Source organism: Scyliorhinus torazame, chromosome 15 (genome assembly GCF_047496885.1).
Source record: "Scyliorhinus torazame isolate Kashiwa2021f chromosome 15, sScyTor2.1, whole genome shotgun sequence".
Classification (NCBI taxonomy): Eukaryota; Metazoa; Chordata; class Chondrichthyes; order Carcharhiniformes; family Scyliorhinidae; genus Scyliorhinus; species Scyliorhinus torazame.
Window position 1 is genome coordinate 201,970,457 of NC_092721.1, and position 25,247 is coordinate 201,995,703.

Genomic DNA, 25,247 nt, shown 5'->3' on the forward strand with positions numbered 1-25,247 from the left:
TCAATGTGTTCCTCTGTTTAAATGCTGAGTATGAGGGTAAGATACTTGGGGAAAAATAAATTGATGTTTACTGCGTCCTTCCTATAATCAGGTTTTTATTTATAATTAAATGTTACGTTGCTACTCATTTCTAGCACATTTAAGGCCTCATTTAGCCTCCTGCCCTGTCATTTTAAAGCTTCTTCAAATCCTCTATATTGTAGCCTGGTACTTTTATGAGGTTTTGCACCATTTTTGATGATGATATCAACTCCAAGGCCCCATTTCTGAAGGGAAGCCACTGATGTAAACAATTTGTGAGCATGACGCCTCTGTAAGCAGCAAAGAAGTAACTGACCGTTCTTTGAACATTTGTAAGGCAGAGCTAGGAAGGTTTCTTGATAAGCAAGGGGGTGAAAGGTTATTGGCGCGGGATGAAGGTGGAGGAGGGGGGGGAGTTTAGGCAGGAATCTGGGGTTGAGTTTACAATTAGATCAACTGTGAACTTATTGAATGGCAGAGCAGTCTCGAGGGGCTGAGCGTCCTACTCCATAGAAGGAGGCCATTTGGCCAATCAAGTCTGCACCGATCTTCCGAAAGAGCACCCTACCTAGGACCACTCCCCCCGGTCCTATCACCGCAACCCCATAACCTACACATCTTTGGACACTAAGGGGCAATTTAGCATAGCCAATCCATGTTACCTGTACACATTTGGACTGCGGGAGGAAACCGGAGCACCCGGAGGAAACCCGCGCAGACACGGGGAGAACGTGTAAACTCCGCACGGAGAGTGACCCAAGCTGGGAATCGAACCCAGGTCCCTGGCGCTGTGAGGCAGCAGTGGCTAACCACTGTGCCACCGTGCCACCCAGTGATATATCCAGCATTTTCTGTTTTCAGTTCCTACCTGAGCAGTATTTTGCTTTTGAGGACACGCAGAACCAGGGTTTATATCTACTCTGAAAGAAGGCTTGGGGGGGCGGCCTGTGGGGGGGGAGGGGGGCTCCGTTCCCGGGGGGACCTCCGGAGTGGCCTGGTACGCGATCGGGACCCACCGATCGGCGGGCCGGCCTCTCTGTCGGCGGGCCTCCTGTCTTCCGCCGGCGAGCCTGGTTCCATGTTTGCGCGGGGCGGCCAGGGGGAGGACGGCCACTGCGCATGCGCTAGTTGGCGCCGGCCCAACTGTGCATGCGCGGGACCCAAGGCGCCGCGTCTTTTATGCGGCGCCGAGTCTCTGACGCCGCGTCGAGGCCCCGCCCCCGTCAATCGCGCAACGCCCCTGCTAGCCCCACGGAGGGGGGAGAATAGGGATCTGGGAACGGGCACTGACGCCGGAGTAAAACACTCCAGTTTTTAATCCGGTGTCGGCACTTAGACTCCCGATGGGAGAATCCCGCCCAGTTGCATCTCCAACTGTGCAGCAGCCCCTCAGTGGTGCATTGGAACTATCAGCTTCGATTAGTTCCTCGGGTCTCAAGGGGGCGAGGGGCTGGTGTCCACAATCTAATAACTGATTAAAATCTACCTCATTGGCCAAGCGTTTGATCAACATCTCTGTGCGTATCTTCTGTCAAATTTTGACTGATAATGAGGGCAGCACAGTGCCGCAGTGGTTAGCACTGGGTCTGCGGCGCTGAGGACCCGTGTTCGAATCCCGGCTCTAGGTCACTGTCCGTGTGGAGATTGCACATTCTCCCCGTGTCTGCGTGGGTTTTGCCCCCACAACCCAAAGATGTGCAAGGCCAGGTGGGTTGGCCGCGCTAAATTGCCCCTTAATTGGGAAAAAAAATAATCGGGTACTCCAAATTAAAAAAAAAAATTTGACTGAGAGTTGCGCCTGTGGCCAAAATTGGATCAAAGAAATGATTATTTTTTACGCTCCCAATAAATTTTGTCCAATTAAGGGGCAATTTAGTGTGGCCAATCCTGGGTTGTGGTGGCGAAACGCACGCAGACATGGGGAGAATGTGCAAACTCCACACGGACAGTGACCCAGAGCTGGGATCGAACCTGGGACCTTGGCGTTGTGAGGCAGCAGTGCTAACCACTGCGCCACTGTGCTGCCCTCTAAATGATTATTTTTGAGTTCCGTTCCATAAGTGGAGATGATTGATGTAGTGGGAATATCACTGGACTAGTAATCCACGCGAATGCTCTGGTAACATGGGATCAAATCCCAACACAGCAGTTGGTGGAATTAAAAAAATCTGGGATATACACCATGGGCGGGATTCCCAGGTCACGGGCCAAGCGGGACCTGTTGCCAGCTAGATGGAAAATTTGGCACTCTAGCCAAAACTCCATTCACTTTGCAGCGTCACCAGAATCTCCCAAACACAATCGAGGACGGAGGACATCAGCCCATGTCTCCATGATGGCGACCATGAAACTATCCTCGATAGTTGTAAAAACACATCTGCTTCACTGATGTCCATTAGGGAAGGAAATCTGCCGTCCTTACCCGGTCTGACCGACATGTGACTCCAGACCCACAGCAATGAGGTTGCTCTTAAATGCCCCTCTGAAATGGCTGAGAAATGAAGTGCTTTTTGATGTGTAGCAACTTTGTAATGTAGGTTATGCAGAAGTCACTTTGCCACAGCTAATTCCCACAATGTGATAATGACCAGATTGTCTGTTTGAGTGATGTTGGATAGGCGATAAACATAGGCTCCGGGACACCAGTGGAAAATCCTCAGCTCTCTTATGAAATAGCCACAAGATCTTTTTCATCTACTTGAGAGGGCAGGCAGCTTGAACGTTTCATTCAAAACCAAAACGCAGTATCGCTGACAGCACGGCACTCCCTCAGTACCGCTGACAGCATGGCACTCCCTCAGTACCACTGACCGCATGGCACTCCCAGTACCACTGACAGCATGGCACTCCCTCAGTACCACTGACCGCATGGCACTCCCAGTACCACTGACAGCATGGCACTCCCTCAGTACCACTGACAGCATGGCACTCCCTCAGTACCACTGACAGCATGGCACTCCCTCAGTACCACTGACCGCATGGCACTCCCAGTACCACTGACAGCATGGCACTCCCTCAGTACCACTGACAGCATGGCACTCCCTCAGTACCACTGACAGCATGGCACTCCCTCCCTCAGTACCACTGACAGCATGGCACTCCCTCAGTACCACTGACCGCATGGCACTCCCAGTACCACTGACAGCATGGCACTCCCAGTACCACTGACAGCATGGCACTCCCTCAGTACCACTGACAGCATGGCACTCCCAGTACCACTGACAGCATGGCACTCCCTCAGTACCACTGACAGCATGGCACTCCCTCAGTACCACTGACAGCATGGCACTCCCTCAGTACCACTGACAGCACGGCACTCCCTCAGTAAGTACCGCTGACATAATCAACACTGCACTGGGAATGACGGCCAGAATCCTCGTGCTGAAGCCAGGGCTCAGGAAACTGATGACAGAGCTGCCAGTGGTTGGAATCAGAGACCCACAAGGGGCTATATTTAGACGGGCGCAAAGACAAAGGCAGCCTTATGGTGGGGAATGCACTCGTCATGGAGAGAGAGCGGTTCTGGTAGCAAAAGGAGATATTTTTCTTCACCGCCGTTCCCTAATGCTCCTGATATCTCCCTGACCCTGGCTTGTGCAACAGTTCCGGGCAACAGGCAATCTTACATCTCTATTTCAGCCCAAAATCTTCAGCCTTGGACTGAATGCTTATTAGCTTCCTGCTCAGCCTACCCCAGTCCCATCACGCAGAGCTGGCTGAAGATCATTGTCTCAATGCACGGTAGCATTGTGGAAAGCACAATTGCTTCACAGCTCCAGGGTCCCAGGTTCGATTCCCGGCTTGGGTCACTGTCTGTGCGGAGTCTGCACGTTCTCCCCGTGTCTGCGTGAGTTTCCTCCGGGTGCTCCGGTTTCCTCCCACAGTCCAAAGATGTGCGGGTTAGGTGGATTGGCCATGATAAATTGCCCTTAGTGTCCAAAATTGCCCTTAGTGTTGGGTGGGGTTACTGGGTTATGGGGATAGGGTGGACGTGTTGACCTTGGGTAGGGTGCTCCTTCCAAGAGCTGGTGCGGACTCGATGGGCCGAATGGCCTCCTTCTGCACTGTAAATTCTATGATTGACCTATGCAACTTTGATGTTGCCTAACGGATAGAATCTGCAGCTGTGTGTGATTCATTTCCCAGACTGACTTTTTATTTACAATTATATTTTGTCTTCTGTTCCTGCGCTCTCATTCGGACCACCCGACGAGACGCCGACATGATCTGCCTGCCTTTCTACTAAACAACTTTCTATTTATTTCTCTTCTGCTCCAGATTTTTATCCCGATATCCTCAGGTTGTGGATGTTAACATTCTGGAGTCATGAAAGAGGAAGTTGATTGTTATGATTTACCAGCTCCTATAAGCCCACCAGAACACCCTCATTATGTATAAGACCATAAGACGTAGGAGCAGAAACAGGCCATTCGGCCCATCGAATCTGCTCAGCCATTCAATGAGGTCATGACTTATTTGAGTGAACATCGACTGCATTTATTTTTTTTATTCGTTCGCGGGATGTGGGTGTCGCTGGGCCAGTATTTATTGTTCATCCCTCATTGCCCTTCAACTGAGTGGCTTGCTAGGCCACTCAGAGGGGCAGCTAAGAGGCAACCACATTGCTGTGGGTCTGGAGTCACATGTAGGCCAGACCGGGTAAGGACGGCAGATTTCCTTCCCTGAAGGACATTAGTGAACCAGATGGGTTTTTACAACAATCAGCAATAGTTTCATGGTCACCGTTAGACTTTTAATTCCTTGGGCGGGATTCTCTGACCCCCCCCGCCGGGTCGGAGAATCGCTGGGGGCTGGCGTGAATCCCGCCCCCGCCGGTAGCCGAATTCTCCGGCACCGGATATTCGGCGGGGTTGGGAATCGCGCCGATTGGCGCCCCCCCCCCCCCGGCGATTCTCCCCCGGGGGGTGCCCCCACGGTTGCCTGGCCCGCGATCGGGGCCCACCGATCCGCAGGCAGGCCTGTGCCGTGGGGGCACTCTTTTCCTTCCGCCTTCGCCATGGTCTCCACTATGGCGGAGACGGAAGAGACCCCCCTCCACTGCGCATGCGCGGGGATGCCGTGAGCGGCCGCTGACGCTCCCGCGCATGCGCCGCACTGCAAAGTCATTTCCGCGCCAGCTGACGGGGCACCAAAGGCCTTTCCCGCCAGCTGTCGGGGCGGAGATCAGTCCGGCGCGGGCCTAGCCCCTCAAGGTGAGGGCTCGGCCCCTCAAGATGCGGAGAATTCCGCACCTTTGGGGCGGCGCAATGCCGGACTGATTCGCACAAGATTTTTATTGAAGTAAAGTTTCACCGCCTGCCATGATGGGATTCGAACCCAGGTTCCGGGGCATTACCGTAGGCCACTGGGTTACTCGTCCAGTGACAATATCACTACGCCACTACCTCCCCTAAATATAGCTCCTTTAACAATGTAAAGCATCCCAAGGCATGGAGCGACCAGGAATAACGATCAAATAACATTTGACATCGAGCTGGATGAGAAGACCCAGCTCTCCCTTTAGTTTAGTGCACCTACGCCATTGTCCTCAATTACTCCAAGTGACAACAAAAACGTTTTTTCATGATTAATAATAATAATCTTTATTATTGTCACAATAAATGCAGACACAGGGAGAATCAGGGTGGCACGGTAGCACAGTGGTTAGCACTGTTGCGTCACAGTGCCAGGGACCCAGGGTCGATTCCCGCTTGGGTCACTGTCCGGAGTCTGCACGTTCTCCCGTGTCTGCGTGGGTTTCCTCCGGGTGCTCCGGTTTCCTCCCACAAGTCCCGAAAGTTAGGTGAATAGGACATTCTGAATTCTCCCTCTGTGTACCCGAACAGGCGCCGGAATGTGGCGACTAGGGGCTTTTCACAGTAACTTCATTGTAAGCCTACTTGTGACAATTAAAAAAAAGTAGGCTTTTTTTACATTAACACTCCAAGAAGTTGCTGTGATTAGATCCTCATCTTGCAAATACTTCTAATGCAGACATTAGAAATGAAATGAAATGAGAATCGCTTATTGTCACAAGTAGGCTTCAATGAAGTTACTGTGAAAAGCCCCTAGTCGCCACATTCCGGCGCCTGTTCGGGGAGGCTGTTATGGGAATTGAATCGTGCTGCTGGCATGCCTTGGTCTGCTTTCAAAGCCAGCGATTTAGCCCTGTGCTAAACCAGGCCCTCCCTAAGGGTGCAGAGAAGATTTAGAAGAATGGTACCAATGTTCAGGGACTTAGAGAGACACAGGGATTGTTCTTACATAGAACATAGAAAATACAGCACAGAACAGGCCCTTCGGCCCATGATGTTGTGCCGAATATTTGTCCTAGATTAATCATAGATTATCATTGAATTCACAGTGCAGAAGGAGGCCACTCGGCCCCCCGAGTCTGCACCGGCCCCCGGAAAGAGCACCCCACCCAAACCCAACACCTCCACCCATCACCAAGGGCAATTTTGGACACTAAGGGCAATTTTCTTCTTCGAACAGAGAAGGTTAAGAGTAGATTAATGGAGTCAAAATGTTTCTTTACTCTTTCATGTGGAAGGCACTGGCAAGGGCAGCGATTGTTCCCCATCCCTCATTGCCCTCGACCTCAGTGACTTGCTCAGAGGGCAGTTGAGATGAGCATTGCTGTAGTACGGGGGTCACATGTAGGCCAGACCAGGCCAGGACGGCAGATTTACACCCCTAAAAGGGACATAAGTGAACCAGTGGGTTTTTACACCAATCAGTGATAACTTCATGCCATTATTAATGAGACTCGCTTCGTAATTCCAGGATTTAAACAAAAAAAATTAATGAGTTTGGCAATTTACTGAATTCTACAAGCAGCAATAGTGGGGTTTAACCTGTGTCCCCCACTGTATTAGCCTGGGCCACTAATGCAATGACTTTCCCACTACACCACTATCTCCCCCATAATTGGCCAAGGAAGCAAGTTTTAAGGAACATCTTGAAGTAGGAGAGATCGAGACGGAGATACTTTGGGGGGGAATCATACAATCCCAGAATCCCTACAGTGGAGAAGGTCATTCATCCCATTGAGTCTGCACCGGCTCTGAAAGAGCATCCTATCTCTGCCCACCTCCCTGCTCTATCCCCATAACCGCACCTAACCATTGGACACTAAAGGGGCAATTTAGCATGGCCAATCCACCTAACTTGCACATCTTTTGACTGTGGGAGGAAACCGGAGCACCCGGAGGAAACCCACGCAGACACGGGGAGAACGTGCAGACTCCACCCAGACAGTTAACCAAGGCCGGAATCAAACCCGGGGTCCTGATGCTGTGAGGCAGCAGCGCTGACCACTGTGCCACCCTGCCAGTGCCAATGACAAGACACTTAGCCTCAGGATCATAGAGTCCCGCCCATATGACCATAAGACGTAGAAGCAGGAATAGGCCACTCGCTCCATCGGGTCTGCTCCATGATTCAATGAGCTCGTGCCGGATCTGATATAATCCTCAACTCCACTTTTCCACCTCACCCCCATAACCCTTGGCTCACTTACTGATTTAAAAACCTGTCTATCTCAGCCTTGAACATGCTTAACGGCCCAGCCTCTACAGCTCTCTGCGGTAAAGAATTCCACAGGTTCACTCCCCGCTGAGAGAAGAAATTCCTCCTCATCTCTGTCTGAAATGGGCGACCCTCCTCACTCTGAGATTCTGTCCTCTGGTCCCCGACTCTCCCACAAGAGGAAACATCCTCTCAGCATCGACCCTGTCAAACCCCCTGAGAATCCTATTCATCTCAATAAAGTCACTCCTCATTCTTCTAAAGTCCAATTATAGGCCCAACCTTCTCAATCTCCTCATAAGAAGATCCCTCCTTCCCCGGGATCAACCTGGTGAACCTTCTCTAGACTGCCTCCAATGCCAGTTTCTTTCCTTAGATAAGGGACCAAACCCATACAATATTCCAGCTGTGGTCTAACTAATACCTTGTGTAGTTTTGGTTGGACTTTCCTATTTTTATACTCCATTCCCTTTGAAATAAAGGCCAAAAGAAATACAGGGAAGACTGAAGAAGTTGCCTTTCATCCCAACAGAATTCTCCTTTCCTGAGTCATTGACTCCATCCCCTAACTGGTCCCCCACCCCAAGCTAAACCAGGCATTCTCCTCACCGCTGGTGTTGTCTTTGACCCGGAAATGAGCTTTGTTAACACACATCCGTGCCATCACCTGGGGCACACACAACCCCCACTGAAACATTTCCCCATTTCCGCCCTAACTCTACTGCTGACATTTGGGGCAGCACGGTAGCATTGTGGATAGCACAATTGCTTCACAGCTCCAGGGTCCCAGGTTCGATTCCCGGCTTGGGTCACTGTCTGTGCGGAGTCTGCACGTCCTCCCCGTGTCTGCGTGGGTTTCCTCCGGGTGCTCCTGTTTCCTCCCACAGTCCAAAGATGTGCAGGTTAGGTGGATTGGCCATGATAAATTGCCCTTATTGTCCAAAATTGCCCTTAGTGTTGGGTGAGGTTACTGGGTTATGGGGGTAGGGTGGAGGTGTGGGCTTGGGTAGGGTGCTCTTTCCAAGAGCTGGTGCAGACTCGATGGGCCGAATGGCCTCCTTCTGCACTGTAAATTCCATGATTCCATGAATGCAATCCAGTTGAAAATGCGACTTAAATCGCAAAGTTTGGATAGTTCGAACTCTCTTACAGCAGAGAAACTCATTAGAATTAAAACCACTTCTAGCTCTTGGGGAACTATTGTACAGGCCCTTACCTGCCGCTATGGGAATCTCCCCCTCACCTCGGAACGTCCAGGGGACTCCCCAATATGACCCCTCTCCCGGGTATCTCCCCCAACCCTGACTACCGCTCCAGGCCTGACCAGACCTCACCCCCCCCCCCCACCGTCAACTGCCTGACCGCCTCCCCCAGCCTAATGCCTGACTCCCGCGCCCCCCCCTTCCCTATCTGCCCCATGCCCAATCCCCCCACCAAATTCTAACCACTTACTTGACCAGTCTAGCTTCTCCTTGGCTTGAAAGTGGCTGGACCCCTGAACTGGCTGACTAACAGCAGCCGGTGCCACAGAAAAGGGTGCGGCCTCCTTGGCCAGAAGGCCTTGGAAATAATAATAATAATAATCACCACTTATTGTCACAAGTAGGTTTCAATGAAGTTACTGTGAAAAGCCCCTAATCGCCACATTCCGGCGTCTGTTCGGGGAGGCTGGTACGGGAATTGAACCCGTGCTGCTGGCATTGTTAAGCATTTCAAGCCAGCGATTTAGCTCACTGTGCTAAACCAGCCCAAGGCGCTGCCCTGAATCGCCCTCCCTGGCCTGAGTCGGAAGGTCAGGTGTTCATAGGTTCATAGAATCTACCGTGCAGAAGGAGGCCATTGGGCCCATTGAATCTGCACCACCCTTGGAAAGAGCACCCTACTCAAGTCCACACTTCCAACCTATCCCGGTAACCCAGTAACCCCATCCAACCTTTTTGAACACTAGGGGGCAATTTATCATGGCCAGTCCACCTAACCTGCACATCTTTGGACTGTGGGAGGAAACCGGAGCACCCGGAGGAAACCCACACAGACACGGGGAGAACGTGCAGACTCCGCACAGACAGTGACCCAGCCGGGAATCGAACCTGGGACCCTGGAGCTGTGAAGTAACTATGCTAACCACTATGCTACTCATGCTATGTTAAAGGATCGGAAAGATTTCAAGGTAAAGCTGTAGGAATAGACCGGCAATCTGCCTCTGATGGGCACTCCGCACAAGTTCATGCCCAGAGTCTATTAGAATTATTCAGTGGAGCCGTTAACTCTGGCATCATTCTCATAATTCTCCTCGACACTCTCTCCACGGTCTTGAGATCAGCATCATTAATCTTTCAAAGTGCAAGAAGATACAGCAAGAGGTGGAACTTGAAAAATTACTTTCCCTGCCACAGACAGTGGCTGAGGTGAATAGTGTAGATGCACATAAGGATAAGCTAGGTAAAGACATGGAGGAGGAAGCGATCGAAGGACATGTTGATGGGCTAAGATGAGGCAGAAATGGGAGCAGGCTTGTGCGGAGCACAAATGCAGAGACAAGTCAGCACAAATAGCCTATTTCTCTGCTGGAGACTCGATGTAATATATGTACCGATTAGCGGCATGGTTGGGTGGAATGTATTGTGTGCACACATTTAGTTAGAAAAAATATTTTGGAAGATATAAATGGAGCTACCTCAGGAATTTTTCAAGGAAGAAATGTGCTTCGTATTAAAATTTCCACTTGGCAGGGAGCTCTGGAACGTTTCCAGTTTTGGTTTAATGAAACGTTCCCTTTACAACAATTGTTTAATTATATTGAACAGAAATAGGACGGGTTGGGAACAAAATTATTTTCCACTTTCCTCTCTCCTGCTGGCGAGCTTCAAAGTCGGCAGAAGGACCTCTAGGTCTGAAATGCAATGTTTGCGAGTGGTACATTGTGGGCTTTCTCGGGTCTTTCTGCACATTGCGATTTGCGTTACTTAAATATCGTGCAGAGGGCAGGTTTCCTCTGTTGGTTAGATGGCGAGTGTGGCGTTCAGAATGCCAACAGAATGCAGTTTGAATCCCATTCTGGCTGGGATAGGATCAGGGCCTGCCTCTTCGAGCTGCAGTAAAACCATGGTGTAAACCATGGTTTGGTGGCCCTCGAATCATTATCTGGAGATAAAGAAGAAATATCTTACTTGCCTCAAGTGAGGTTTAAGTTGATCTCTTCTGGGGGAATTTCTATCCCAGATTGGATTGGATTGGATTTGTTTATTGTCACGTGTACCGAGGTACAGCGAAAAGTATTTTTCTGCGAGCAGCTCAACAGATCATTCATGGGAATAAAAGAAAATACATAACAGGACAACACAAGGTATACGATGTAACTACATAAGCACCGGCATCGGGTGAAGCATACAGGGTGTAGTGTTAATGAGGTCAGTCCATAAGAGGGTCATTTAGGAGTCTGGTAACAGCGGGGAAGAAGCTGTTTTTGAGTCTGTTTTCCTCTATAATGCTGAACAACTTTTCCCCCCGTACCCCCATCATACACCTCTACATCCAGTACAACATGTGGTGATCTTTGTGAGGGGGTTTCCAGGATGGAAGGTGTAGTGATCGCAAAGATACACAAAGCTCTTTTGAAGATCTAAACTAATTTTATTAACACTACTAAATTTATTCGGAATAGCAAACATACATGTAAGAATTAAACTACACTCACTAACACTACCTCTATCTACTAATTATAATTATTATATCTTAGCATCTTTAGCAAACAGGGTTAAGGAACATCCCAAAGCCCTTTATTCATATATAAGGAGCAAGAGGGTAACTAGAGAAATGGTTGGCCCACTCAAGGACAAAGGAGGAAAGTTATGCGTGGAGTCAGAGAAAATGGGTGAGATTCTTAACGAGTACTTTGCATCGGTTTTCACCGAGGAGAGGGACATGACGGATGTTGAGGTTAGGGATAGATGTTTGATTACTCTAGGTCAAGTCAGCATAAGGAGGGAGGATGTGTTGGGTATTTTAAAAGGCATTAAGGTGGACAAGTCCCCAGGTCCGGATGGGATCTATCCCAGGTTACTGAGGGAAGTGAGAGAGGAAATAGCTGGGGCCTTAACAGATATTTTTGCAGCATCCTTGAACACGGGTGAGGTACCGGAGGACTGGAGAATTGCTAATGTTGTCCCCTTGTTTAAGAAGGGTAGCAGAGATAATCCAGGTAATTATAAACCGGTGAGCCTGACGTCAGTGGTAGGGAAGCTGCTGGAGAAGATACTGAGGGATAGGATCTATTCCCATTTGGAAGAAAATGGCCTTATCAGTGATAGGCAACATGGTTTTGTGCAGGGAAGGTCATGTCTTACCAACTTAATAGAATTCTTTGAGGAAGTGACAAAGTTGATTGATGAGGGAAGGGCTGTAGATGTCATATACATGGACTTCAGTAAGGCGTTTGATAAGGTTCCCCATGGTAGGCTGATGGAGAAAGTGAAGTCTCATGGGGTCCAGGGTGTACTAGCTAGATGGATAAAGAACTGGCTGGGCAACAGGAGACAGAGATTAGTAGTGGAAGGGAGTTTCTCAAAATAGAGAACTGTGACCAGTGGAGTTCCACAGGGATCCGTGCTGGGACCACTGTTATTTGTGATATACATAAATGATCTGGAGGAGGGTATAGGTGGTCTGATTAGCAAGTTTGCAGATGACACTAAGATAGGTGGAGTAGCAGATAGTGAAGGGGACTGTCAGAGAATACAGCAGAATATAGATAGATTGGAGAGTTGGGTGGAGAAACGGCAGATGGAGTTCAATCCGGGCAAATGCGAGGTGATGCATTTTGGAAGAACCAATTCAAGAACGAACTATACGGTAAATGAAAAAGCCCTGGGGAAAATTGATGTACAGAGAGATCTGGGTGTTCAGGTCCATTGTACCCTGAAGATGGCTGCGCAGGTCGATAGAGTGGTCAAGAAGGCATGCAGCATGCTTTCCTTCATCGGAAGGGGTATTGAGTACAAGAGTTGGCAGGTCATGTTACAGTTGTATAAGACTTTGGTTTGGCCACATTTGGAATACTGCGTACAGTTCTGGTCGCCACATTACCAAAAGTATGTGGATGCTTTGGAGAAGGTGCAGAGGAGGTTTAGCAGGATGTTGCCTGGTATGGAGGGAGCTAGCTATGAAGAGAGGTTGAGTAAATTAGGATTATTTTCATTAGAAAGACAGAGGTTGAGGGGGGACCTCATTGAGGTCTACAAAATCATGAGAGGTATAGACAGGGTGGATAGCAAGAAGCTTTTTCCCAGAGTGGGGGACTCAATTACTGGGAGTCACGAGTTTAAGGTGAGAGGGGAAAAGTTTCAGGGAGATATACGTGGAAAGTTCTTTACGCAGAGGGTGGTGGGTGCCTGGAACGCATTGGCGGTGAAGGTGGCAGAGGCGGGCACGATAGTGTCATTTAAGATGTATCTAGACAGATACATGAATGGGCAGGGAGCAGAGGGATACAGATCCTTAGAAAATAGGCGACAGTTTTTGATAGAGGATCTGGATCGGCGCAGGCTTGGAGGGCCGAAGGGCCTGTTCCTGAGCTGTAATTTTTCTTTGTTCTCTTTGTTCTTTAACTAACTCTGCAATACACAATGAATCTTATCTTCTTCCGCTCCAGTCTAATCTCCTCCCCTTAGCTCAAGAGCCATTGCAATTTATAGTACTGTCCCTTAGCTCCCTCTAGTGGCTAGGCTTAACCTAACATTAACTCTTCACATGCTGTATAATGTCACACAACATAGGCTAGTTTAAATTAGATCTTGATACTCAAGTGTCTGGAGTACGATTTGAACCTGTAGCATTTTTTACTTTTTAATTTGTGGGATATGGGCATCTTTGGCTATGCCAGCATTTATTTCCCATCCCTAATTGCCCTTGAGATGGTGGCGGTGAGCTGCCTTCTTGAACCGCTGGAGTCCATGTGATGTAGGTACATGATACATTCCATGCAGGATAGATCTTCATCTGCATTGTGCGCCCAATCAGCTTGGTGTCAGGTACAGGACAGGTATTGCTGTACTTGTACTGGAGGCAGCCACTGGGGCAGAGTGAATCTGGTGTATAAGGGAACTAAGTGGTGGGTACAACATTCTGCTTATTGAGCATTTAGCTCTTTAACCGGCGGCTCTGTGTCGGATGAACATTTTGTTTTGCAAGTGGTGAGGTTAACAAGCAAACTGCTAATTAGAGGGGAAAGGCTTGCAGAGGAATGGGTCGGTCCGATTGGTTCCTTTGTAAATAGCGTGTCTTGTTTGAATGAACTGGTTGTCTGGCCTGGGCTGTCGGAGTGGATTTAAGAAGCCAGAGCAGCAAGGTGGTGAAAGGGCAGTGCAACGGGAGGCCACAGAGGGAGAGAGATCAAACGGAACTGCAGCGTGGCACTGAGCAGCCCTCATATCCAGGTAAACGGGAATTATTTTGATTGGCAGGTTGGGCGATTGGTATTTGGAAGGCACTGCCTGATAGAATGGTCGATACAGATTTAATAGTGTCCCTCAAATGGGGAATTGGATGAATGTTTGAAGGAGAAAAATAATAAATGGATATGGGAAGAGATCGGAAAGGGGTGGGAGTAACCAGGCTGTTCTCTGAAAGATGTCACACAGGAGAGCACCATGGTGGTGGAGTGGTTGGCAGAGAACCCTAACGACCAGTTCTGGCTAGTGTATCAACAATTTTTCTTCCCAAGGACAATCCCACAATGGAGCAGGCTGCCAAAAGGAAATAGTCACGGTCCCATCACCGTCAATCTCCAAGACCCTTCTTTAGTTTATTTCTATTTGAAAGTGTTCATTATCATAGAATTATAGAATTTACAGTGCAGAAGGAGGCCATTCGGCCCATCGAGTCTGCACCGGCTCTTGGAAAGAGCACCCTACCCAAGGTCAACACCTCCACCCTATCCCCATAACCCAGTAACCCCACCCAACACTAAGGGCAATTTTGGACACTAAGGACAATTTATCATGGCCCAATCCACCTAACCTGCACATCTTTGGACTGTGGGAGGAAACCGGAGCACCCGGAGGAAACCCACGCAGACACGGGGAGAATGTGCAGACTCCGCACAGACAGTGACCCAAGCCGGGTCCCGGGTTCGATTCCCGGCTTGGGTCACTGTCTGTGCGGAGTCTGCACGTTCTCCGCGTGTGTGCGCGGGTTTCCTCCGGGTGCTCCGGTTTCCTCCCACAGTCCAAAGATGTGCAGGTTTGGTGTATTGCTCATGCTAAATTGCCCCTTATGTTAGTTGGGGTTACTGGTTTACAGGGATAGGGTGGAGGTGTGGGCTTAAGTGGGGTGCTCTTTCCAAGAGCCAGTGCAGACTAGATGGGCTAAATGGCCCCCTTTTCACTGTAAATTCTATGATATCTTGAACTACAGAACTCGACACTATGTAACTACCTTTCAAGGCAATCCAGAAAGACCTTGAAGTGAGAACAGATCGAACAGAATAAATCAGGGCTTAAAAGATTAAACTGCAAGGACAGGTTGCATAAACTTGACTAATATTCCCGTGAGTTTGAAAGTTGAAGGGTGTTTTTTATTGAGACATTTAAGACCGTAAGACACAGGAGCTGAAGTAGACCATTTGGCCCATCTAGTCTGCTCTAGGTGGGGTCATACGGATAGGGTGGGGGAGTGGGCCTGGGTAGGGTGCTCTTTCAGTTGGTCAGTGCAGACTCGATGGGCCAAATGACCTCCTTCTGCACTGTAGGGATTCTGGTGGGACCGTCCAGATCAAGGAGACATCGGCCGGGATTCTCCGAAATCCCGGCCAAGTGTTGACGTCGGCGTAAACACCGAAGTGTTGTACACCGGTGTCAACGGGTGTCCTGGCCCAGCAATTCACCGCTGTTCAGGGGGTGGGCGCAGCGCCGGAGAGCTGCGCGCTGCTCCAGCGCCGAAAGGCGACCCTGCACGGCCGGGTCCGCGCATGACGGCCGTCTCCGCGCCGTCGTGGAGCAACATGTCGGCGACTTTACAGCGGGCCGCGCGGAAGGAGGGAGGCCCCCTCCAGATCGTGGCTGCCCGCCGATCGGAAACCCCCGAACGTGGGCCTGAACCCCATGGAGGCCGCGGGTCCGAGCTCCCTCCGGGTGGTACCACGTTAGAACCACGCTGGTGGGACTCGGTGGAACTTGGCGGAGGTTTGGCCCGTTGCCTGCGGAGAATCACCATTTCAGCAGCGCCCGACTGCCGCCGCGGCAACCACACGGGCGCGATTGGCGCTGATTCTCCGGCAACCGGAGAATCGGCGGCCCGGCGTAGGAGCGCGTGGCGGAAATTCCCCCCCCCCCCCCCCCCCGGCGATTTTCCAACCCGGCGCAGGCTCGGAGAATCCCGGCCATCATCTCAGATATTCAGACGTTGCCATTTAGGAGTGGAATTGGGAAACTCTGGGCTGGATTCTTCTGCCGCACCCGCCGCAAGAACACCACGAGGCGCAGGCAATGGAGACCTCGGGCGGGCTTCCCCAGTCGCCGAGCGGACGCGGGCGGAGAATCCCACCCTCTATTTCATAAAAAAATGATAGAAGGAGGCCATTCTACCCATCATTCTTGTGCCAGATCTTTGAAAGGGCTATTTGATTAATCCCACTGCCTCTCCCGCCGAACGTCCCAACCCCGACACCAATACCCCCCCCCCCCCCCCCCCCCGCCAGTAACCCCCCAAAAAGCTGCGAATGTTGAGGAGGGCCAATTGAAATGTTGAAGTTATGAGAATGGTAGAAGTTTAAGGTGAGGGTTATGGAGCACAGGCAGGTCAATGGAGTTGAGATGCAGTCCACATGAATAGCTGAATGACCTCCTCCTCCGATAACAGGGACATTTCCTCCTCCTCCAGATGGAGGATCTCGATTAGAGAGTAATGCTAACCTACAAACTTGCCAAGCACGAGCGATAAATTTTCATTTGGGTTCAAAGTTCCAATTTAATTGAATGTAGCGTTTGTCGAGTTATAAACAATATTTACAGTCTGTGGCACTACAGCTGATTGTTAATCTCACTTCTGCATTCTTGACAGTTCTGGCACCCGTTCCTGCTGAGTACGAGCCAACAACATGAGATTCAACATATGGCTCAAACAAACAACGTGGGTTAACATGGTCAGAGACCCGGCTGCTGCAGGAGAAAACTCACTGCTCTTTTTTTTAGGATTGAGACAGTTTACAGAATATAAACAGCCCGTCGTCGCTGTTTCTGCCCCACACAAGCCCCTCCCAATCCTTCCTCGTTTATCTCCCAACAACATTTCCTCCGTTCCTCTCGCCTGCCTGTGTTTATCCTGATTCTCCTTCAATGCCTCGGTTATTCACCTCAACCACTCTGTGCAGTAGCAAGGTCCAAATTTTCACCACTTTCTCAGCCAAGGCAAGGGATTTATTAGTGGCTATTGTGAAGGGATCTGTTTCCCTGCATTACTGTTGCTATGGCAATCCTAATCTGCTAGACAGGGTGCAGTTAAGGAAACTTTACAATGCAACTAACCCGTGCTCAGAGCACTTAGTGGGCAAGATATACTCTGTATCTAACTCCGTGCTGTACCATTCCTGGGAGTGTTTGATGGGGACAGTGTAGAGGGAGCTTTGCTCTGTATCTAACCCCGTGCTGTACCAGTCCTGGGAGTGTTTGATGGGGACAGTGTAGAGGGAGCTTTACTCTGTATCTAACCCCATGTTGTCCCTGTCCTGGGTGTGTTTGATGGGGACAGTGTAGAGGGAGCTTTACTCTGTATCTAACTCCGTGCTGTACCTGTCCTGGGAGTGTTTGATGGGGACAGTGTAGAGGGAGCTTTACTCTGTATCTAACTCCGTGCTGTACCTGTCCTGGGAGTGTTTGATGGGGACAGTGTAGAGGGAGCTTTACTCTGTATCTAACCCCGTGCTGTACCTGTCCTGGGAGTGTTTGATGGGGACAGTGTAGAGGGAGCTTTACCCTGTATCTAACTCCGTGCTGTACCTGTCCTGGGAGTGTTTGATGGGGACAGTGTGGAGGGAACTTTACTCTGTATCTAAACCCGTGCTGTACCTGTCCTGGGAGTGTTTGATGGAGACAGTGTGGAGGGAGCTTTACCCTGTATCTAACCCCGTGCTGTACCTGTCCTGGGAGTGTTTGATGGGGACAGTGTAGAGGGAGCTTTACCCTGTATCTAACCCCGTGCTGTACCTGTCCTGGGAGTGTTTGATGGGGACAGTGTGGAGGGAGCTTTACCCTGTATCTAACCCTGTGCTGTACCTGTCCTGGGAGTGTTTGATGGGGACAGTGTAGAGGGAGCTTTACTCTGTATCTAACCCCGTGCTGTACCTGTCCTGGGAGTGTCTGATGCGGACAGTGTAGAAGGAGCTTTATTCTGTATCTTACACCGCACTGTTGGGGGCTGGTTTAGCATAATGGGCTAAATAGCTGGCTTTTAAAGCAAACCAAGGCAGGGCAGCAGCATGGTTCAATTCCTGTACCAGCCTCCCCGAACAGGTGCCGGAACGTGGCCACTAGGGGGTTTTCACAGTAACTTCATTTGAAACCTACTTGTGACAATAAGCGATTTTCATTTCTTTCATTTCACTCTGTATCTAACCCCGTGCTGTACCTGTCCTGGGAGTATTTGATGGGGACAGTGTAGAGGGAGCTTTACTCTGTATCTAACCCCGTGCTATACCTGTCCCGGGAGTATTTGATGGGGACAGTGTAGAGGGTGCTTTACTCTGTATCTAACGTCGTGCTGTACCTGTCCTGGGAATGTTTGATGGGGACAGTGTAGAGGGAGCTTTACTCTGTATCTAACCCCATGCTGTCGCTGTCCTGGGAGTGTTTGATGGGGACAGTGTAGAGGGAGCTTTACTCTGTATCTAACCCCGTGCTGTACCTGTCCTGGGAGTATTTGATGGGGCAGTGTAGTGGAAGCTTTACTCTGTATCTAACACTGTGCTGTACCTGTCCTGGGAGTGTTTGATGGGGACAGTGTAGAGGGAGCTTTACTCTGTATCTAACCCCGTGCTGTACCTGTCCTGGAAGTGTTTGATGAAGCAATGTCCAGCATCAGTCACTAGATGGCGATATGGAACAGGAAATAAGGCTGCCATTTATTTTCTCAGCTTGTTTTGAAAATAATGTAGCAGCCAATGAATTGGAGGAAGAGGCGGAACTTACAGTGAGACTTAGAGCAAATATTAGGTTTTACTGTAAAGGGGTTTATTCAGCAAACAGAATCTCATTAAACAGCAGGCGGTCTACAGAGTCTACTTAAAGGGGAACAGATAGTATAGGTAGACAGAAACTATTTCTAACAGTTGGGGAATCCAGGGCTTGGAGACATAGCCTACGAACTAGAGCCAGATCTTTTGGGGGGTGAAATTTGGAATCTCTTTGATACACAAAGGAGATTGGGACCCACCTGCAGAAATAGCAATTGATGTTCGTTCAAATCTGTGATTGATAATTATTTGTTAGCCAGCGTATGAAGGGACAGGGGGCAAAGGGAGGGATAGGGAGACAGGTCACCCATCAGGCACAAATCAAGGTCAGCGTTGACATTTTCACTTGGCTCAGAGCCTTAACAGTCTTCTTGGACAAAGACTTCCTGATTCCCACTCCAGTGATTCCTTACATGTCCCCTCAATGGCCTGACTCTAACTTTAAGGTTCTGCGCCCCTTGTTCCAGACTCCTCCCCACCCAGAGGAAATCATTTCTCTATCTGCCCTCTCAAATCATTTGGTTCTCTCAAATTACTCAACTAGAATGCCCCTTAACCTTTCGTATTCAAGGGAAGACAGCACCAGCTGTCCTCGTGGCTTACGCCCCAGTATCATCCTGGTGAATCTGCGCTGCCCCCTCTCCAAGGCCCTCTGGACCTTCCTGAGGTGAGGAGCTCAGAACTAAACAGTGATGTTTGTAAGTTACAAGGAAACAGTCGAACACACCCACAAGTTAATTAGTACCTAATTTATTCATTCGTACAAAGGGATTATTATCGTTCTAACAATGCAAACTCTGTTAAGGATAGAGTTAAGGGCACACATGTAAAGTGATCGGCAAAAGTGATATCAGCAAAACCTTTTCAATGCAGGGAGTGGTTGGGGTCTGGAATGTGCTGCCTGAGAGTGTGATGGAGGCTGGTTCAACTGAAGCTTTCAAAAGGGAATTAGGCTGTTATCTGAAAAGGGATATAGGGCAGGGTTACAGGCAGAATGGCACTCAGTGAACTGGGTCAATCAGGGAGCTCCGGCAGACTCGATGGGCAGAATGGCCTCCTTCTGCACTGTGACAAATCTGTGATGGTTTTTTTAATAAATAAAGAAGTTGTTAAAAATCAATCCAATGGTCTCCCAAAGCGGTTTCAATGAATGGGTTTGTATTAAATGGTACTGCCAGATTTCTGGTTACTTTAATAAAGACTTGTGAGTCAGGCAGGGGTTCAATTTTACTTCACTGACCAATCAAGGTGAAAGCTCAACACTCAGATGAACAATTGGAGAAGTGAATCTACAAGTGACTGTTTATGAATGGGATCAGGTGACCCTTTTCTGGGCGTTCTTTTGGATAAAGCCTTAATGTACATTAGATTCACAGAGTTTTGACAGCACAGCGAGAACCCCTTCGGCCAATCTAGCCTGTGCCAGCCATCGAGCACGTATCTACTCTAATCCCATTTCCCAGCACTTGGCCGGTAACCTTGTGTGCTGTGGGGCGAAATTCTCCGGAAACGGCACGATGTCCGCCGACTGGCGCCCCAAACGGCGCAAATCAGTCGGGCATCTGCATCCTTGGGGGCCGAGCCCCAACCTTAAGGGGCTAGGCCGGCGCCGGACGAATTTCTGCCCCGCCAGCTGGCGGAAAAGGCCTTTGGTGCCCCGTCAGCTGGCGCGGAAATGACATCTCCGGGCGGCGCATGCGCGGGAGCGTCAGCGGCCGCTGACGGCATTCCCGCACATGCACAGTGGAGGGAGTCTCTTCCGCCTCCGCCATGGTGGAGACCGTGGCGAAGACGGAAGGGAAAGAGTGCCCCCACGGCACAGGCCCGTACAGGCCAGATCGCCCCGCGCCCCCCCCCAGGACCCCGGAGCCCGCCCGCGCCGCCTTGTCCCGCCGGTAAGGTAGGTGGTTTAATCTACGCCGGCGGGACAGGCATTTAGCGGCGGGACTTCGGCCCATCCGGGCCGGAGAATCGCGGGGGGGGGGGGGAGGCGCCAACCGGCGCGGCACGACTCCCGCCCCCACTGAATATCTGGTGCCGGAGAATTCGGCAACCGGCGGGGGCGGGATTCACGCCAGCCCCCGGCGATTCTCCGACCCGGCGGGGGGTCGGAGAATCTCGCCCGTGGTGTTTCAATCGCTCATCTAAATGCTTCTTAAATGTTGTGAGGGTTCCCGCTTCCACCGCCCTTTCAGACAGCGAGGTCCAGATTCCCACCACCCTCTGGGTAAAAAGCTTTTCCTCAAACCCCCTCTTAATCTCCTGCCCTTTACCTTAAATCTAAGCCCCCTAGTTGTTGACCCCTCTGCTAGGGGGAAAAGTTTAACCTATTTCCCTCATAATTTTATACACTTCAATCAGGTCCCCCCCTCAGCCTTCTCTGCTTCAAGGAAAACAATCCCAGCCTAACCGGCCTCTCTTCATCGCTGAAATGCTCCAGCCCAGGAAACATCATGGTGAATCTCCTCCGCACCCTCTCTGGTGCAATCACATCCTTCCTAACGTGCGGTGACCAGAACTGCACACAGTACTTTAGCTGTGTCCTAGCCAGGGTTTTATACAGCTCCTTCATAACTGCCCTGCTCTTGTATTCTATGCCTTGGCTAATAAAGGAAAGTATCCCAAATGCTTTCTCAACCACCTTATCCACTGGTCCTGCTGCCGTCAGGATCTTTGGGCATATCTCCACAAGCTTCTCTGTGCCTCGTAGCATCCTGCCATTCATTGTATATTCCCTTGTCTTGTTAGTCCTCACAAAATGCATCACCTCACACGTTTCAGAGTTAAATTCCATTTGCCTCTGTTCTGCCCATCTGGCTGGCCCATCGATATCAAAGCTGAAGCGATAATTTGAGGTTTTTAAGACTTTGAAAGGAATTGACAGGGCAGACCGAGAGAAACCTGTTGTGGTGTTTGGGGATAATCTCCGACAGGAGATATAACCTTCAAATCAGAGCCAGGTGGTTCGGAGAGAGGTCAGGAAACCGTTCGTCACGCAAACGCTGGTTGAAATGCTGGAATCTCTCCCATCAAAAGCAGTCGACCATAGGGGGGAGGAGAGTTGATACCCCTCCCCTTACTGGGTGGTTGGGCCTCGGCCGGCCCCCAATCTGGTCTGAGGCCCTTTGTCCCTGTCATAGGGGCCTTTCTTTGCGGCCTTGATCTTGGTCCCCATTGTCTAGCCTGGCTGTTTCTGTTTCCCCCCCCCTCCCCACCTGTCTCCCTATCACCCCCCACCCCCCCTCCCTCCCTCCTTTCCTCCCTCTTCCTATTCTTTAGTTATATGGCCCTCCCCCTCCCCTCGCTCTATTGGTTGTTGGCTACAAACAGGCCCTGGAACAGGTTGGTGAATGGTTTCCAGGTCCTGTGGAAATCCTCTTCCGAACCTTGGATGGTGAATTTGATTTTCCCCAGGGGGAGGAATTCCGACAGGCCGGACAGCCAGTCTGCAGCTGTGTGTGGTGCTGCTGATCGCACCCTATTTCTATCCCTAGTACTTCCCCCCATTTTTCCCGTGTCTCGTCCAGTGGGGAGTGTGCCGCTTCTCGCAGTCGCCTGTGCAGCTCCCTGCAGGTCCCCCTCCCAGATTGCCGCGTCCAGTAGTTCCTCCAACATTGAATGTTTCGGTGTCTGTGGGTATGATGTCGTCTCCTTGCAGAGGAAGTTCTTTCTCTGTTGGCGTCGCAGTTCGTTCCCGTTGGGCAGTTGTAGTTATTCTGTCAGTTCATAGTTCAATTAATAATTTAAACCAGACATCAATGTTGTGATATGTTGACGTGTACCTTTTAAGCAGATGGTAACTGTCATTCACGGCCCAACTGGAGAATAGTCCCGGTCAGAGGCACGCCATATAGTCTCCCAGTTAACTCAATCTGTAAATAGCCTTTTCAAATTAAGTACACACATTATTGTTTGATCGATCCTTGTATATGATTGGCGTGTTAACATCAAGAACAATAGACAAGGGTGTTTTAAACAAATCATTCATCCCTCCAGGTGCTGGAATTCTGAAATAAAAAGAGAAGATACGAGGCAATCTCAGCAGGTCCAGCAGCATCTGTGGAGGGAGAAGCCGAGTTAACGTTTCGTATCTGTATGAGTCTGCAAGAGACATATGGACTCAAAATATTAACTCTGTTTCGCTCACCGCGGATGCTGCCAGATGTGCTGAGATTATCCAATATTTTCTGTTTTTATTCTTTCTTGGAATGTGAGTGCTGCTGGGTGGTCCAGTATTTGTTGTCCTCACCCCCAAATTGCCTTTCAGAAGGTGGTGGTGGTGGACTGCATCCTCAACCCGCTGCAGTCTATCTGGTATCTGACGCGGGTAGGTACAGCTGAGTGGTTTGCTGGGCCATTTCAGCGAGCAGTTAAGTGTCAGCCACATGGCTGTGGGTCTGGAGTCACATGTGTCGTGTTAATCACCCTGGGGTAACACGGATTGCAACTGGATGCAGTTGTATTCGAAGGTAGACTCCAAACTGTGATGTTGGTTCAATACGCTTTATTGAACTTGTTAAGCAGTGCACACAGTTCGCTGTGGGTTTGACACTCTACTAACCTAAGCGTGCTTACTACAATTGCTTCACAGCTCCAGGGTCCCTGGTTCGATTCCGGCTTGGGTCACTGTCTGTGCGGAGTCTGCACGTTCTCCCCGTGTGTGGGTGGGTTTCCTCCGGGTGCTGCGGTTTCCTCCCACAGTCCAAAGATGTGCAGGTTAGGTGGATTGGCCATGATAAATTGCCCTTAGTTTCCAAAATTGCCCTTAGTGTTGGGTGGGGTAACTGGGTTATGGGAATAGGGTGGAGGTGTGTGGTTGGGAAGGGTGCTCTTTCCAAGAGCCGGTGCAGACTCGATGGGCCGAATGGCCTCCTTCTGCACTGCAAATTCTATATAACTAACTAGACCAGACCAGTTCTGAGCCACGTGTCGAAGCTGCTAACTGATATATACACCCTGACTGTCACTACAGTTGTCACCAGTGGAAAGAGGCAGAGTGCTGATGCCTCGTGTGTTTTATAGCGGGAGACCACCCTCTAGTGTTCTGCCTGGTTATTGGTTGTGTTCTGTCCTGTGTGTTGATTGACTGTACTGGGTGTCTGTCACTGCCTGTCTGTATCTCATTGTGCATGAGTGCATATCATGACAACATGTAGCTAGCAGTCTCCCCTCTCTGAATCAACCCTAGAGGCATGCCCACATAATACAACCTGACCCCCCCCCCCAGTGTGGCACCCAGGGAGTGCTGCAGAGGTGCCGTCTTTCAGGTGAGGCATGGGAGCTCAGCTTCTTTCGCCCTCTCGGATGGATGTGAAAGGTCCCATGGCCCCATATTGAAATGGAGCAGAGGAGTTCTCCCCATTTTCCGGGGTCAAAATTAATCCCTTGGTCAGCATCTCTAAAAAAACATTTTATCTAGGTCATTGTCATTTTGCTGTTTGTGGGATCTTTCTGTGCACAGTGATTACACCTCATTAGTTGTGAAGCACTTTGGGATGCACTGATGTCTTGAAAGACAGTAAATTAATGCAAGTTCGCAATCACTCTCTCTCGCACTTTCACCATAGCGCTTTTTCTCTCTCGCTTTGACTCGCGACCCCTCTCACACCTTCCTCTCTCTCTCTCTCTTACCATTCACAGTAATCAGTGAGTGTGCAAGTTGAGAAAGGGCTGTTTTAAGGGTCAGGAACGATGACCCACACGTGTCCTGTTATTTCTAGATCCAAGCCTGAAGGACAATTTGCTTTGGGCAGATTGGACGGGCTGACTGGTGTTAGGGAGAGAAGAGATTGAAAGAGAATCTGTTTATAAATCATCTTCAAAGATGGGCAGGGTGATTGTAAGCAAATGAGACAAAGTCAAACATGTTAACTGACATTGTGGGCTCTCTCTCTCTCTCAGAACAGATCTACACAATCTTGAAGATGGGTGTTACTGGACCTCCAACTTCAAAGCCCAACTGCGGAGAAGAAAGACCCAGACGGTGTAGCTTTAATCCATTTCACAGCATAAAGGTGGGTGCAGGAGTCAAAGGGTATCATTGTATTACTTCACTAAGCACAAGTAATACCTTCTGCGTTCTTACGATTATTCAAAAATCTGTTATCTGCATCTTAATTCTTACTGATATCAATTCATCCCTGTGTTTACTGACCCACATTCACCCCTGTGTTTCCTAACCAACATTCACCCCTGTGTTTACTGACCAACATTCACCCCTGTGTTTACTGACCAACATTCACACCTGTGTTTACTGACCAACATTCACTCCTGTGTTTACTGACCAACATTCACCCCTGTGTTTACTGACCAACATTCACCCCTGTGTTTACTGACCCACATTCACCCCTGTGTTTACTGACCAACATTCACACCTGTGTTTACTGACCAACATTCACTCCTGTGTTTACTGACCAACATTCACCCCTGTGTTTACTGACCAACATTCACCCCTGTGTTTACTGACCAACAT

General features: G+C 49.8%; 1 protein-coding gene across 3 annotated transcripts in view; it reads left to right on the forward strand.

The window, feature by feature from the left end:
• The window catches only part of LOC140392126 (solute carrier organic anion transporter family member 2B1-like), a 110,118-nt gene that overhangs the window by 16,101 nt on the left and 68,770 nt on the right, over nt 1-25,247 (forward strand). For 2 of the 3 annotated variants that reach the window (XM_072477448.1, XM_072477450.1), the window contains exon 2: nt 24,677-24,789. In XM_072477448.1, the coding sequence (XP_072333549.1) occupies nt 24,700-24,789 (90 nt within the window). In that variant the 5' untranslated portion in view covers nt 24,677-24,699. The remainder of the gene's footprint in view (nt 1-24,676; nt 24,790-25,247) is intronic. The other variant, XM_072477449.1, reaches the window with a different exon arrangement.